Source organism: Falco biarmicus, chromosome 4, assembly GCF_023638135.1.
Source record: "Falco biarmicus isolate bFalBia1 chromosome 4, bFalBia1.pri, whole genome shotgun sequence".
NCBI classification, from domain to species: domain Eukaryota; kingdom Metazoa; phylum Chordata; class Aves; order Falconiformes; family Falconidae; genus Falco; species Falco biarmicus.
The window spans coordinates 56,432,943-56,449,091 of record NC_079291.1 but is presented as its reverse complement, the minus strand read 5'-3'; the positions used below and the strand labels follow the sequence as shown (position 1 = coordinate 56,449,091).

At 49.2% G+C, this 16,149-nt stretch overlaps 1 protein-coding gene across 1 annotated transcript; it reads left to right on the top strand.

Annotated features, from left to right (window-relative positions):
- Positions 1–311: 311 nt before the first annotated feature.
- CSRNP1 (cysteine and serine rich nuclear protein 1) lies at positions 312–15,866 on the top strand. The gene is made up of 5 exons (XM_056337526.1): positions 312–469; positions 7,323–7,518; positions 9,890–10,149; positions 10,520–10,816; positions 11,953–15,866. Exons 2-5 carry the CDS (start codon positions 7,347–7,349, stop codon positions 12,934–12,936), a joined length of 1,713 nt encoding a protein of 570 aa, XP_056193501.1. The 5' UTR covers positions 312–469; positions 7,323–7,346; the 3' UTR covers positions 12,937–15,866.
- Positions 15,867–16,149: the final 283 nt, after the last annotated feature.

The following is a 16,149-nucleotide window of genomic DNA, read 5'->3' as shown; positions in this document are numbered from 1 at the left end:
ATCTCCTGGAGACCCCCTCAACCCCCTGGGGAGCCAAAATCTATGTTGGGGTCCATGCCTTGCCCTGTGGGTCCCCAACCCTTTGTGGGCCACACTCCCCCTGCCCCGCGCCGCGGGACCCACATCCATTTTGATGCCCCCAGCCCGCTGGGCCCCCCCCCAAACCCTCTCGGGGTGCCCCGCGGGGCCGTGGGCGGGGCCTGGGCGGGGAAGGGGCGGGGCCGTGGGCGGGAAGTCCCGCGGCCCTGACTCAGCGCCCCGCCCCGGGGGGGCAGGAAGCCGGGCGGGCCGGGCGCGCGCCGGCCCCGCGCCTGTCACCGCCTGCGTCAGAGCCCGGAGTTTTCCACTGACGAAAAAGGGCAGCGCGGCGCGGCGCGGCGCAGCCCCGGCCCCGGCAGCGGCAGAGCGGGAGGCGCCGCGCCAGGCACCGCCGCTGCAGCCGGAGCCGTCGCGCCGAGACCCGCCTCAGGTAGGGGCCCGCCGCGGGCAGCCGGCGCCGGGATGGGGCTGGGGGAAGCGGCGGCGGGGGTCCGCCGCGGGAGAGGCGGTGGGCTCCGCCGTCCGGTGCTGCGGCTCGGGGCGGGGAGGCGGGGTGCGCGGCCGTCGGGGCGGCGGTGCTGAGCCGGCTTGGCGCTGGCGCGGGGTCCCGGTGCAGTGTCCGGCGCGGCGCTGGGCTGTCGGGGGGCCGGGGTGCCAGCCCGCGGCGCTGCCCCGCCGTGAGGGGTCCGTCTGGCTTCCCCGCCGTCCGGAGCCGGGCAGGCGCGACGCGGCGGCGCCGTCTGGCCGTGCCGCTGCCGCCCCGGGGCGAGGGGAGCCCGGCGGGGCGGGGGGCAGCGGCACCGCGTCCCGGGGCGGAGGGGGGGGGGGGGCTGTCCTGCGCTCCCGGCCCGCCGCGCTTCCCCATCGGCCGGCAGCGCCGTGCTGACCGTACGCAGGAGCACCTATGGAGTAGCGCCGAGCTGCCCCCCTGTCAGTTAAGGCTCTGCTCCATCTTTACGGCTGCGGTTCCAATTTTCTTAGGTTGAAAGAAAGGCGGGGCGGGGGGGAGCCTTGCCCGCTCGCTCTTCCCCAAATCTGCCCGGCTGGGGATGCTTTCCCGTCGCTACAGCAACACCTACCGACCGGCGCACGGATGGACCGGCCGGCCGGCGGGCAGCGGGGCCCCCCGCCTCCCGAAACAAAATATCGCCGCTTCGGCGGCGCACCTGGGCAAAGAAGAAAAAAAAAAGGGAAAAACCCGCAAAACTACTAAGTTTCCTCGGGGGGTGAGGGGTGTTGGTTTTTTTTTTTTTGCTTCCCCCCCCCTCCCCCCCCCGGCATCCTCCGAAGTGTCTGTCACCTCCGAGTTACATAATGTCGCTGTGGGAAGAGGCTGACACGCAGGGACAGCCCTTTCCTAAAGCAGCCCTGCCTCGCTGCCGGCTGGAATGACAGCGCCTCGGTGGGATGGAGAGAAAAAAAACCCACGGCCATTTACGAACCTCAGAGTCTTGTCATTCGTTACAGGGAACTCAGAAATCAGAAATTAGTATTTCCACCCCCACCCACCCCACCCCCATATCCAGAATTTTTTTTTTTTTTCTCCGCTGAGCAGTTCGCAGTTGAGGCCCGTCGAGGTGATGGGGTTTATTTTTCGGGATGGTGCATTTGTGCTCCACCGCGGAAAGACTCCGCAGCTCCTGGCGAGCCCTTTAATAATTCAGTGCGGGAAATGCGTGCGTATATATAGCAGGCAAGGTAATGCACAGTGTGTACCTACAGGAGGACAAATATGGAAACCTGGTGTGAATTATTCATGAGGTGTAATCAAATAGAGGATTTTCCTAGACAAAGCACACTTCGCTGTTTTCATATTTATTACAGCACAATCTGCGCCGAGTACATTTGAACCTTGTTTCATTCGGGCTGTGTCAGATAACCTTTAATGTATTTGCTAATGTTTCTTATTTACCTTTCAAGCTGTCAGCCAGAAATAAGAGCTGAATAGAAAAATCTGAAAAGCCTTTTTCTTTGTAGCCTTGTGAAAATTAGTAGACTGAGTAAGTGCTTCTGATGCTGTTCCCAGGGAAGGTGTTTTGCCTGTTCAGTCTCTGGCAGGAGAATAAACTCATGGTGCTACGAACTGATTCATGCTCCTGCTCCACGGCACGGGGTACTTCGGGTTTTGCTGTTGCATAGTAGGCAGAGGCTATTTTTAACCGGAGCAAGGTTATGAAACCTTAGACCCAGCTGGGTGAAAATAATCTGGTCTGAACTGGAAAGCACAGCTTGCGTGGCTGGGAACACGCACGGGACTGTCCCCTGGAGGGTCCCGATGGGATGATCCTGCTTACCTTAGCTCCCATCAGCCCCCAAATTGGGAAGTGGTATCATCGTGGAAGCTGTCACAGCGGCGCAGTTAAGTAAATATGCAAAGAATTAAGATAGTTAAATGAACAAGCAGTGAATCAGAGTTGATAGCATGATGATTAAGTAACCCAGAGGTGTTGCTGGCATCACTGCTGCTGTTAGACACCAAATATCTAGGGTAGCCGAACGGGAAGCCCAGCTCCCCACCAGTATTTGGTGATACTCGCACCAGCGTCGCCTGACCTGCAATAAACAGCAACGTGCAAATAAACATCGACCCCAAAAACTCCCCCAGGCTCGCTCCAGAAGTCATGTTTGGAGCGGTACCTGGCGCAAATATGTGGTGGTGTTTTTTAAACTAATATTTACTCCTGCTAGACCTGCACAGCCGATGCAGCTCTGGGGGAGGGAACTGGAACCGCTCTGACTCATTGCTCAGCAGAGTTGTTAACTCGCTCCCAGCGCCCGAGCCCTCGTCCCGGTGTGCCGAGAAGAATCCACCTTGGCTTCCCAGGCTGAAAGCAGATGGCTGTAATTGTAGAGTTGGCAAACCAGCTCAAAAAGTCCCTGGAAAATAAATACTTTTAGTGCATTGCACTGAGGTTTGGGGGTTTTTAGGTGTTGGGGTTTTTTTGATTGTTGTTACCCAAATTGCTTTGCAGAAGAAAGTTTGCTTTCAATAGCTCATGCACAGATTTGGGATCCTTCCATTCCTTAAGATACTCCTCTGACAGAAACCCCAAATACAAAATATGCTTGCTCATAGGTGTTCTCCTGCAATACTGTGAGAGTTGTGGCATGAGCAAATGCAGCTGCTGGACTTGCTGGGAGAAGTTTCCTTTGCCTTGCTCGCAGTGCTGCATTCACCTGCCTGGTGCAAAGCCCATATACAGCCCCAAAATAAAACACTGAAACATCTTCTCCACGTACTTCTGCACAAAGCCATGATGCCTCTTTGTGCAGTCTCTTATAAATAGACTAACTGGACACTGGTAGGGGTTGTAGTTGCCTTCCTCTGCGCTTGGCTAAACAAATGCCAAACCTTCTTAAATCTAAATTACTCGAAATATTTACTGTTGAGACGTCGTCCAAGAGGAGGATAGTTAAAACATTAATTCCTCACATTCCAGTGTATTAGGGCTTTACCCTGCAACTTGCCGAGCACCAGAAATGGGACTTTGCAGATTCAATTCCCTTCCCCCCAACTAGACAGCCACCTCCCCCCTACTCCCCCCACCCAAACTTTAATGCTTTAGAAAAAAAAAGAAAAAAAAAAAAAAAAAAGAGGAGGGAGAGAAAAAGAAAGGAATGCACATCTGGGCTAAATATTTGTTAGAAAGTATTCCCAGGATAGTGGGAGTTCTGGTGCCAGAGAGGAATTCCTGCGGGTTTGATCCATTGCATTATGTACTTGTTCCAAAAGCTGTTTTCAGTAAAATAGATGAGTAAGAAGTCTTAGCCAAGAACAGAATGTCTTTTTTGGCAACTAAAAGGAAGATAGGATTATTTTATTTCAGGTTATGTAAAAAAAAAAAAAAAAAAGAGAGAGAGAGAAGGTGGTAAAATCCTGCGCTTGGTGGTGCCTGTAGAGATTTACAATGGCAAGCATATATATGTATATTTATTTTTTTTCCATGCCGCTGTGCACATTTTTGTGATTTCTTTGTAAGACATCAGTGTGGATTGAAGATTACTTGTGGAATTACAGCAATTCAAATATCCTGGCTGTGTCAGAATTGGCCTCTGGGTTTTTTTGGCTGAGTGGACAGCGGTTTCAGTGACAGGGCTTTCAAGGCAGTGTCCAAATTGTTGGCATAATTCTGCTTCCAAGTGCCAGGGCAAGAAGGGGAGGAGAGGATCGCCTTTGCCTTGACAGCGAAAACCCTGTCTGGAGGATTTTCTGGGGGTGGATAACAAGTAAGACACCGATGGGTGCAGCCCTGCTACATTGCATGTAGCTCTGGAGAAGGATTTGAATACTTGACCTGGAAAACGTAAATCAGCAAAGAGGGGAAAAGCGTTATTGGGGGAAATTAATGTGTTTTGGCTAATGGGCAACAGGTTCACCAGCTTTTTCCCATTAATTGAGAATCATGTTTGCACGACACCTACTTTGCATTAACAAAACAATAGGTGTTTTGAATAAGACGGCATGCCAGCGGTGGTTGTTGGGTTTTTTTTCCCCTGTGTATTTGGCTTATTCTCATAGATGGGAGATGCACACACCTCCTTTCATCCTTCTGCCAGGCGTGGCTAATGAGCGATGATAGTATTAAAATAAATAAATAAATAAAATTGCACCATTTTATGCACAGCTTGCCTTGGCTCTGGCTTGGTGTTTATGTTCATTTGGTTAGTGTGCGTGAGGAAAACGCTTCGATTTTTCTTGCTGTGTGGTTTGGGGGGAGGCAGCACGGCTCATACTGGGCGTTGTTGGGTTTGCAGGTGACCTGAGCATCAGGGCTGCATCACTCTGCAGCACAGTGATATCCACCTTCTCGCTTCTCTGGGAGTCCTGCAGACCAGGTCAGTCCTGGGAGAACTGAATGCCATGTGGGGTTTGGTTGTTTTGGTCTGGAACTGGGACGCCTATTTCAGTGGTGTGATCTTACTGTTCCACCACCCTCTGAGGTCCCCTGTGAGGTTTGGATGTGGTCAACATCACTTCTAAGAGGGTGTTCACTGTGTCCTGCGGGCTTTTTTGGGGAGCTAGTGTCTCCCTCCCTTGGCTAGTCAGTAGCATCCTTCACCAGCAGTGTCGGAGGTATCCCTTGGAGCAGCGACCAGTTGCTTTGTGGTGAGAACTGATGCTCTTTCAAGACATGTGCAGGATTTTTTTGCAGTTTCTGGCTGCTCTGGGTGGATGATGGGATCAACTGGGATGAGCAAACTTCTGGCTGCAGCCCAGGCTTTGATTCGGACCCCTGCCATGGATTTGTAGGGTTTATTTACTCCTAGTTGTTTCTTAAAGCACATATGAAACGGAGCAGAAGGCACACACAAAAAAAAAAAAAAAAAAAGAAAAAGAAAAGGTTTGTAAATGCAGCCATGTAGGTTGTTGGGGCATTGTGGCTGCCTGCGAGCTCTGCTTTGCTGGAGCACAGGCAGGAAAGGGGTTAATCCAGGTGTCAGGTAGGACATGTGCTGCTGGGGCTGGAGCGTGGCCAGATCTACCTTCTCCCCATCTCTTTTTGGATTAAGGCCAAAAAAACAACAGCTTCTCTGTGGCAGAACCACCTGCAGCTCTGGGTTTGCTGAGGAGGAGGAGGGATGGAGGGGATCACCTCTCCCTGGGTTCAGGGGGCTGTGGGGGATCCACTGGCCCCACAGGCACACGTTGCAGTGAATGATTAACTTCAGGCCGAGGAACTGCTTCATCCAGGGATTTTTTTTTGTTACTTTTTAGGGGACTATTGTCTCCGGGGAAGCTGCTGGTAAACATAATTAGCGAGGGCTGGCGCAGGGCTTTGAAGGCACGGCGTGTGCTCCTGTCCTACCATGTGTGACTGTGCAGCAGTCGAGATACTGAAAACCTCAACGTTAGGAAGGTTTGAAGGTGGTGTGGTTTCTGTGCTGCCTGCTCAGAGCTGTCAGGAGGGCGGGTTTAGTGTTATGGTTTATATTTTTCTTTCTCAGAGACTTAAATTAACTTCAGACATGCAAAAGAAGGCGAGAAAGTGTTACCGTTACAAAGAACAAATGTGGCCGGTGGAGGAGTTTCAGCTGGTGGGAGGGGATGGGGACCAGCTGTCTGTCACCTGCACCCTGTATCTGTCACCCCCATATCTGTCACCGTCCTGAGGCTGTATATGTCTGTCCCAGTGTCACTCGAATTCTAGGGATGCTTTAGATTTTGTGTATTACCTCTGGGTTTACTGAAGCACGGGTAGCATCCCACATTGCTGAGGCTCTCCCCTCCTTGCTAGAGGGAGTTTCTGGGCTGGGGCTGCATCCCCGCGCTTGTGCCATGCAACCCGGTGGGATGGGGTCAAAGCAAGTCACTTCTCCAGCAGCAGCCTGGTGCTCAGCTTTGGGTATGGCTCACTGGCTGCAAAATAAACTGGCAGTTACTTCTGCAGCAGCCAAGGGTACGTGGTGTGGTGTTGCCAGCATCTAAAAAGGGACACAGTCCCACCTCTGTGCAAGAGCATCCCAGGTTAGGTGGGCTCTGACACCCCTTAGCCTATTGTTGGCAAAGCGTGCAGCTTTTGTGCTATTTCAGGAGACAAAACCCACACAAACTTTGTAAAAGCAAAGGTTAAAAAAGATGCAACAAAGTAATTTTTCTTTTTTCTTTAAGATGAGCAGGGGAAAAGCATGCAGGAAATTTAGGAATCTAGGCAAGTACAGAGCTTCTTTGTTTTTAATTAGCTGCGTTGTTTTTAATTGCTACTATGCTTGATACATAACCCAGCCTAAACAAGAATAGCTTATTGAATGGGGGACTGACTATGAAAGGCACCGTGAGGAGAAGGGCTGTTCTTCACAGTTGATATATTTGTATTTCAGTGCTTCATTTAATAAGTCTGTTTCCCCAGGGGGCTGTAGCAAGTAAATCATGCCAACAGATTGTTCTTTGCAAACTGGCTTATTTTTGTAATTAGCGAAACGTTAAAGCTGTAACTGCATAGAAAGCGATCTGGGTAAGGAGTTAACGTAAAAGAATTAGTAAGCAAAATGTAATACTTATTGTTTGATAACATTTGTGTTGATTGAATTGGTTTCCGGACAGTTTGTTGCCTGGGATAGTCGGTTCTTCTGCAGCGTGGTAAAATGGGAGAGAAATTCAGCAGGTGTGCACAGTGAAGGTGGAAAGATGTAGGGTTTTTGGGGGAGCACTTTCTGGGAACTGCACCTGTGCAGCCAGGCGGACCTGGTGGAGAAACGTTGCTGGGGTTAAAGCCACCCTACTCATCACCCGAAATACCCAGGATTTCCCTCGCTTTATTTTGCTTTCCTCCTTTGTTTTCCAGTTATATGAAAAATACGGCGTCACCATGAGTGGAGTATTGAAAAGGAAGTATGAAGAGCTGGGGGATGACAGTACCTACTGCTCCTCCTCCTCCTGCTCCCCCCTCTCCTCCTCGGCATCATCGGGCTGGGAGACAGATGAGGAGAGCTCCCGCGGAGAGCCCAAGCCCAGCTCTGCCTTAACGCCCAGCTTTACCCGTGAGTATCTCCGGCAGCCCCTTTCCTGGGGTCAGACGTGCCGCTGCACGGGTTTCTTTGTAGTGTGGTGGTGGGTCATCACCATGCAGAGACCTCCTTGGGGCACAACTTTACGGGTGGAAGCAGCCATAACGCCAGCTCCCTGTCATTACACCAATTAATCTTGGTTTTGTAATCAGCCAGCATCCTCAGGGTTGTCTTCCTCAGCCCTTCCTCCCAGCATTTATCATTCCTTTTTAATGTTTTTGAAGTCCAAATTGTCAGGAATAGAAAGTCAGGGACCTGGGTGTGCAGAGGCATGCAGGTGCCACCAAGCCAGTACTGTAGGACGATCCCTCAGTCCCCTGTCAGGCTATTCCTTAGGCAAAAATTAAACAGACAGCAAAGACCCATAACACTGTTTTTTAAAAATGATTAACCAGTAGCGTAATTACCATTTCGGAACTTGTTTCCTACGTAAGTTTGGTACTTTGCCAAAGAACATGACATGTTTGACATTGCCTTCGCTGCTAGTGCAGATAAACGCTATTTTGTTTTCCCAGCAATATCAGTTTTGAGAGCTTTTAGGAAAATGCACAGAAGGCAAGGTTGTAAAATCCTTTATCTGCCATGTGAAGGGAAAAATAAAAAATACAATAGGGGAACATCTTCACGGAGGAGAAATAGCCCGACCTAGTAAATTATACTGAACACCCACTGTATATAGCAGTTAAGGTCCACTTAGCAGACATACACAAACATGCAGTGGTCTGAAAAGGCTTTAGAAGTCTTGTAATAATAAAGAGTCTCATTCTGGCTTGTCTTCCCAGGTTTTGTGACAAAACAATGAACTTTTTGTATTCTCTGGCTCAATTGGAAAAGGGTCAGGAATGGGAAAACAATTTTGGAGGAGGGGTGCGGGGAGAGAGAAGCAAATGCCAAAGTGCAGCAGCTCAGCCGATAGATGATCGTGGTGGTTAACTTGTCTTTTGATAAAGAGCTAATGTTTTAGAAGATTGAGTCAAGGTTATTATGAAAATGCAACGCGCAGTGCTAAGATATCATCAAAGCCACTGCAGATCCCAGTGTGAAACCCCCAGCTATTTAGCAGAAGCTGCTGACACAGCTGGGTGAGCATTGTTGGTTTTTTTTTTTTGCTTTCATATGAAACCAAAATGCTATATTTTGGCAAGCGAGACTTGTGAAATGTGGGTGCAGCTAACTGCCCAGTCTTGCACTTTCCCAGCCTTCGGGGCCAGCCAGACCAGCCGAGACCCTCAGGTTTTCAGCAGTCCTTTCACTTGGCTTCCCAGGAGCAGGGCTGCCTGTGGCTCTGCCATGAAGAGCGGGGTTCGGATCCCAGCTCTGCAGTCACCCATCCTTTCTGGGTTATTTTTTTCCATATTCCCCATGGTGGCAACGGAGACATCCATGCACCAGCAGAGAATGGGACCAAAAAACCCTACCACTGAATTTGTGCATAGCCCACTCCCATTCCTGACATGCTCATGCAGCAGAAAAGGCAGCTCTGCAACCCACTGCCACTGCATTTTGCTTTGTTTTCCATGGGTAGCTACGTTCGTGGAAACTCACTGACTCTGAAATTGCCCTGGCTAATTAGTCCACCTCCATCTGCTACGTTTGCACGTGCAAATGTGCAGAACCAGGTATCTCTGGAGAGGCTTCGCTTTAAATGGTGTGTAGCATGTTTCAGCAGTTTTAAGATAAACCAGAGTCGTCATGTATTGCCATGTTTACCCTGGGATCACCTGCATAAAGATTTAACATCTTTGCAGCTGCTCTCAAATGAGCCTCTTGAGAATAAACTATAGATTCATAGTTGCTCCCGGTGGATGGTGAAGGGAAGTACCAGAAAAACAGCTGTTTTGGCTATTATCTGCCCTGCCACAAAAGCTGGAGCCACACAGCGCTGGAGTGTTGGCACTCCGGCATCCCGGGAGCAGACCATGAGCTCCTGAATGTGGGGCAGGGTGCTTGGGTTTACAGCAAGACAGGCATGTAGGATGGTTTGTTGCTTGTTCGCTATGCTCTGCTGCACTTGAAGAATAAGCAAATGTATGTTTCCTGGAGGAAGTCAAGCGGGAAGGAGAAGCAGCAACCGTTTCTTAGGGTGAATCTGGTCGGTGACTCCGATGCATTGGGACTTGGCTTACTTTCCACTCCGTTCTCATCCCACCTTTGAAGTGTTAGATCCTAAAACACCAGGAACCATCGAGCAATGTTGCAACCTTATCCCGTCATGTCCCTGTTGAGAGAGTAATTGCAAGTCCTGCCTGTTTGTAGTATTTACAGCCTGTTTGTCATATTTCTATCCTGTCTGCAGGGTGGCAGTACTGACTGTGCTTTTTTTTTTTTTTTTCCCCATTTCTAGCCACATCTATCCTGAAGAAATCCAAGCGACTAAAGAAGAACAATGTAGAGTTTGACCGGGTCACTGTGTTTTACTTCCCACGCTGCCAGGGGTTCACAAGCGTGCCTAGTCGTGGGGGCTGTACCCTGGGGATGGTGAGCAAACACAGCTCCTCCCGGCAGTTCACGCTAGCGGAGTTTTCAAAGGAGCAGGAAAACGTTCGTCGAGAGAAGCTCGAAGAGAAATTAAAAGAAGAGAAGTTGGAAGCATTGAAGTGGAAAGTGAGTAGGAGCGTGGGGTTGGGTTGACGAGGAGCTGGTAGATGTCATTAGTTAATGGCCAGTTTTTATAGGAGCCTCTCTGAGGCCTGGGGGCATCGGTCCTTAACCCTGCTTGGGCCTCCAAGAAACACAGGCTGCAGTGTGGGATTTTTCAGCTCAGTTTTCCACCTTTGAAAATTGATGGAAAAGACACTGAACTCCACGTGTCAGGTGTCTGTGAGGGCTCTGGGGGCTCTGACACAGATGTTGGTCCTGGGATTGCCCATCACGGGGGACAGATCTTTCCTTTCATGTTTCTTCTGACCCGGAGGTGCTGATGGCTCCATGTCCCAAACGGGTCCCTAATGCTTTGCCCATTCATTGCCCTTAGCTCACCATGAACGGCACAAAGGAGTCAGAAGAGGCCAACCAGCTCACCATCGAAGACATCTCCGACGACGACATTGATGTCAGCAACGTGGACCTGGAGGATGGCTTCTTCCTCCAGCCCTATCCCGCCAAGAAGAGACGTGCGCTGCTGAAAGCTGTGGGGGTGAAGAAGATCGACAAGGAGGAGAAGCGGGAGCTGCACAACATCCGCCTGTCCCGGGAGGACTGCGGCTGCGACTGCCGGGAGGTCTGCGACCCAGAGACCTGCAGCTGCAGCTTGGCAGGCATTAAATGTCAGGTACTGCCCTCGCTTCTGGCCACAGGGGAAAAGCCACAGCTCCAGCTGATGTATGTGTTAAAGGAGGGGGGTTCTGAGCAAGCAGGACAGAATTAGGGCAGCCTGTAAAATGCATCTGTTCCCACCTGTGCTCGGAGCGCAGCAGGCAAGAAAAGCTCTTGGAGATGCTCCCCCAGGCTGTGAGGCAGACGCTGCTCGAAAGTGTTCGTGTCCCAAATCACACAGGCAGCCGTCCCCACGCAGTGCTGAAGCCGTGGGGGAGTGCCTGAGCCTGGGGCGTGAATGCACCCGCACCGCTCATCCCACGAGACCCGCACCTGCTTGGTCTCCTGTTGGAGATGGGCCACGTGGGAATGTCTTCACAAATGAAAGCTTCTTGCTCCTTACACAAGGCTGCGATTTCTCCTCCTCCCCCTGGTTTTATTTTTAATTTTATTTTCCCTTGGTGGGTGTCACAACTCCCAGCGCGCTCAGGCAAACGTGGGAGCGTCAGCTGAGCCTCAGCCCACAGCTAGCTGTGCAAACCACCTGCAAAGTGGGATAATTTATATTCAATTAGCTTATTATATTTTTCATTTTATTTTTTATGGGTGCCTGCGCAGCTGCGTTTGGAGAGCCGTATTGCCTACTCTGGGTGCTGCTCCCTCCCTCCATGCCGTGGCTGCAGGCTGGGGGTGGTGTAGGGTGGGTGTGCACAGGCAGAGGGGTGCAGGATGGGCGCTCCTTGTGCGTGTCACAGCCCCCCTCTAGTGGCTGCTGCTCACAGGGACATAAAGGTGCCTGTTCAGCAGTTTGTCCTTATCTCAACAAGGGGCAGAAGCTCCCGATATGGATCTGGTATTAAATATCATGATGCAATATACAAAACCTCATGTTTTCCCCCTTATGCCTCCTTTTGGAGCGCTCTATTTTGGGTTTTTTTGGAACCTTTCAACTTTCTTCAGTTGCACTGAAATCCAACTTTTTTATGGCAACCCTTCAAAAGAGCAGGGTGTCTATCTTTGTGGGTTTTTTAGTCTGCTTTTAAACCCTTCAGTTGTTAATTGGTTTCTCAGGGCAGGTGAGTCGCGGGAGGTTTCAATTTTGTGCCACCAGGTTCGGTCCTAACCCTCCGCCTCTGCTTCTCCCCATGCCAGATGGATCACACCTCCTTCCCCTGCGGCTGCACCAAGGATGGCTGTGGCAACACCGAGGGCAGGATCGAGTTCAATCAGGCCCGCGTGCAGACCCACTTCATCCACACCATCATGAAGCTGGAGCTGGAGAAGCAGCAGCAGAGCAGTGAGAAGGTGGTGGAGGCTGAGCCCCCTTTTCGGGAGCGGCTCCCATCGTTGGGATGCGCGGCAGGGAAAGGCTCCTTGGAGGAGCGTGCGGTGCCGCTGGCACCTGCTTTCCAGTTCAGCCCTGACCTGGAGGCCCTGGGGGAGAACAGCTGCAGCAGTGACATGACAGACTCCTCCATCTCCTCCCACCCCAGTGAGGACCTGGAGGAGCCCTACGAGAGTCTCCCCTCTGACAAATCCCAATCGGATGTGGATGACGATGGCTTGGCACGCATCCTCCACTTCAACGACTCAGATGCCGAGGAAGATGGTGGCCGTGGCCAGGATGACCTGAGCTGCTTCCACTCCACCGACTTCTTCATCGAGGACCACAGTGGTGAGGCCAAGCCTGTCCCTGGCCACTTGTCCCACCTCTCTGAGTGCCTGGATGAGAATGCCAACCAGGATGGTGGGGGTTTGCTGGAGGATGCTGCCCATGCGCGGTGCGATGGGCTGTCCTGCTGCGCCTCATCGCCGGCCGAGCCCTGCTCCAAGAGCTACGTCGACCTCAGCCTTTCCTCTGACTCGTTGGATTTCTTCCAGTCCTTCTCAGACTATAACTTGGGACCCCTTTACAACTCCTTAAAGGAGTACGAGAACCTCGATAACTTCTCAGCATTACAGTTTCAGTTGCCTAATTTCCCTGGCTTCCCACAAGCCGGAGATCAGGGCTCCTGTTTCTTGGAGTCCCTCATCGGTTTGTCCGAATCCGTCCCCGAAACCCCAGCCCCTTTCACAGACAATCAACTTTTGGAGGATGCCATCAAGTCATCGCTGATGGAGACAGTGAAAGTGTGAAATGCCATGTGGCTCAGGCAGCAAGGACTGGTGCCAAAAGGAAGACTGAAGAACAATTGGACGGGCAAACTTTCACCAAAAGGATGATGCGCTACTTAAAAATAAGGAGGAAAATAAAAAAAAAAAATACTTTCTAAGCAAACAAACTATTTTTGGTCTTTATAGAACGTGGACATTTTGACATACTGCAGCTACAATCAGTTCTCTCACTGTTTGTGCAAAAATTTCTAAACTTTCATGGTGGGGTGGGGTGGGGAGGGAGGGAAAAAAGACTTTCGCATATGAATTTCCTTGTGTTTTGTATGAAAAGACCTGTTGAGAAATACTCCTCGCTGACGTTGCCAGTTGTACACACAGCCCCTTCTAGAAATGTTTCAGTGTTGCAGGAACTTTTTAAAACAACTTTTTGAAGCTGTATTTATTGTGAAAATGTGTGTTTTGCGTAAGAGTTAGCCCAACACAATCTTACGTTTAAATCGGACAAGGTTTACAGAAGAGATCCATACACTATATACATAATCATTTTTCATCTATTTATTGCAAATTCCAGAATTTAACTAGCCACCGAAGCTTGAACTAGCATGAAACCTTATTTAAATTGGTAATACCTCAGATGTATTATGTGTACAATCATATTTTTTTTGCATAATATATCTGTATTTATTTATTTTCTACCTGTAGTACATGAATAGCACTGTGGTTTATCTATGACCTGGAAGGGCAATAAGGTCTTCAGCAGCACCCATCCTAAAGATGACCCTGGTTTTTCTGAGTCTGAAAGATGTTGGCTGTTCGGTCATCACTTATATTTCTAAAAGAGCCAAATGCAGGTGGGTGGGTGGGGAGGGACGAGGGAAATGTTTGAGCAACGTCCTTTGGTTTCCATCAGCCCCCTAGCAGACACGGTGATGGTGGGTGATCTCCATAATACCGCTGTGGAGAGCAAAACAAGCCAAACTAGCTATTCGACAAATAATATGAACTAGCTCTGAAAAACAAAACAAACCCCTTTCCATAAATTATTGTATAATTTATTTAATTTCCGAAGGATTTGGCCATGAGATCTTTCCTGATGAGTTGTGGTGCCTGAATATGCAGAGGAACTGTTAGCAGCAGGGGGGGTGGGGTGGGGGGGTGTGTAACGAGAAGGACCTTTGCAGCCCTGGGGGGGCTTTGGCAGAGCAAAGCCAACAACAGCAACACTGTGCTCACGCTCCTCATCGAAGTGCTCCTTAGGACTCCCTGGCATCAAGGGTATTACAGCTCCAAAATCTAGTGGTTCAGACTGTTTATAGTATTATTTTTTTTTAATATAGGTAAATCAAGTAAAATAAATGGCTGTGAAGGTTATTGGGTTCTTTATCCTTTGAGTGCAGTTTTAGAGGGAAGAAAAAACAATGCCTGAAAACAAAGCTGCAAAATGTGAAGGCTTTTGTTTTTTGAAATGAGGCAAATCGTTGTGTTTGGGAAGGATATTGGAGGCCCTCTTGGCCTTTCGCTATTTAAATCAGTCTGAGAACATGACACTATCTGGCCACGAGATGTAACTGGACGTTAAAATCTGTACATCAGTGATACACTAAGTGCCTATGCCAGTGATATGAAAAAAACCCCAAAACCGGCTTTAAATCCCCCTGTGGAAAATGTGAGATTTGGTGATGGGAGTGATTCCTGGCATTACTGGCACCGGGGGGAGGTGGCAGCTCCGGCATCCCAGCCCTGCTGCCCTGGGAGCGGGGTGCTGGGAGCAGCTCCTGGGGGTGCACAGACACCCAGACAGGAGAAAAACCTCAAAATGTGGATTTGAGGCTTTTTCCATTGGCTGAACTGTTTATACCCCCGATGACAGGGATGGTGCTCTCGGGTACCTGCTATTCGACAGGCATCTCGTGCAAACCTGCCAGCAATTTAGGAAACTTCTGGCGTACAAATATGGTGAAGACTGGGTTGCTTTGGGGTTTTTTAATCATTATTATTACTATTTAATTGTATATATTCTCTGGTATTGAGCCGGTCAACTTGGAAGCGGAGCTGACCCGCTGCGGCCGTGGGCAGGTGCTCGCCCCGTGCTCGCCACCGCATCCTCCTGCAAAGCATCACCCCTAGGGACCTCCCCGCCGGGCAGGAGGGCGACTGTAGGAATACTACTGGCAGATGGAGGATTTCCTGGAGAGAGATATATATATATATATAAAAAAATTACTATTTTTTGTTCTCGGCGTCGTTTCTTTAGACTGAAAAATCCCCTTTGGTTATCTCCTAGGTGGTAGTTTCTATTCTTCAGACTGCATCAAAAATACTGACAATTGAAAGTCTGGTACCGTTCTGTATTTATTGGCACTAATATATTTTATAACATTCCTAGGTTTCTCTGCATATATATATATATTTATATATATAAAATATATACATATATTTTATATATATACACACACACCTTTTTTTTAATGAATGGTGGGGATAGACTCCTGCCTTTGTGGATTTTTTTTCTATAATTTATTCTTTTTATTTGTGTCAGTGCCAAAAAATAAAAAAAAAAAAATAATTTTTTTCTCTTCCCCCCCTCCCCCCCCCCCGGGCACTGAATTGTAAATATTTTTTTTTTTTTTTTTTCTTCTCGGTATCTGTGTAAAAAGTTGCCTGTTAAACAGTTTAAAAACTGGGTATTTATTGACACAATCTGTAATTATCTAATGTATTGATTGAAACGCTTTGGTTTCAACATAGCTTTATTTTAGCTTTCTTTGTGTATATATTGTGATTATGTTGCTTAAAGGTACAAGTTAAAAAAATGCTTTATTTTTACCTTATCCATTTGCATTTGTTTATAAAAAAGCATATTTGTCTACAGCTGCTGTCTCTCATTTCATCAAAGCAATATGAAGAAATTTCCATTACACTTTCAATAAAATAATTTTGTTTGAATATGGCAGTGATTTCACCCTGTTGATATTTTACTCTGGCTCAAAAATTAGGATGATGGGTGTGTACACTGCATTGTATGTCATCATTGTCCCTTTTTTGCTTGTTTTTGGCTTTTTTTGACCCCTTTTTGAAGCTAATGGTTCTCACCCCAAGTGTTAAGATGGGAGCATCCTACCAGGGCAGGAACAACCCTTGTCCCAGCCTGGTGTCCTCCAAGAGGCTTCTCCTGAGCTTGGGGACCCCTGTTTCTTTCTCACCCACCCCCACCCCCTGAAAAACAGCCCAGGG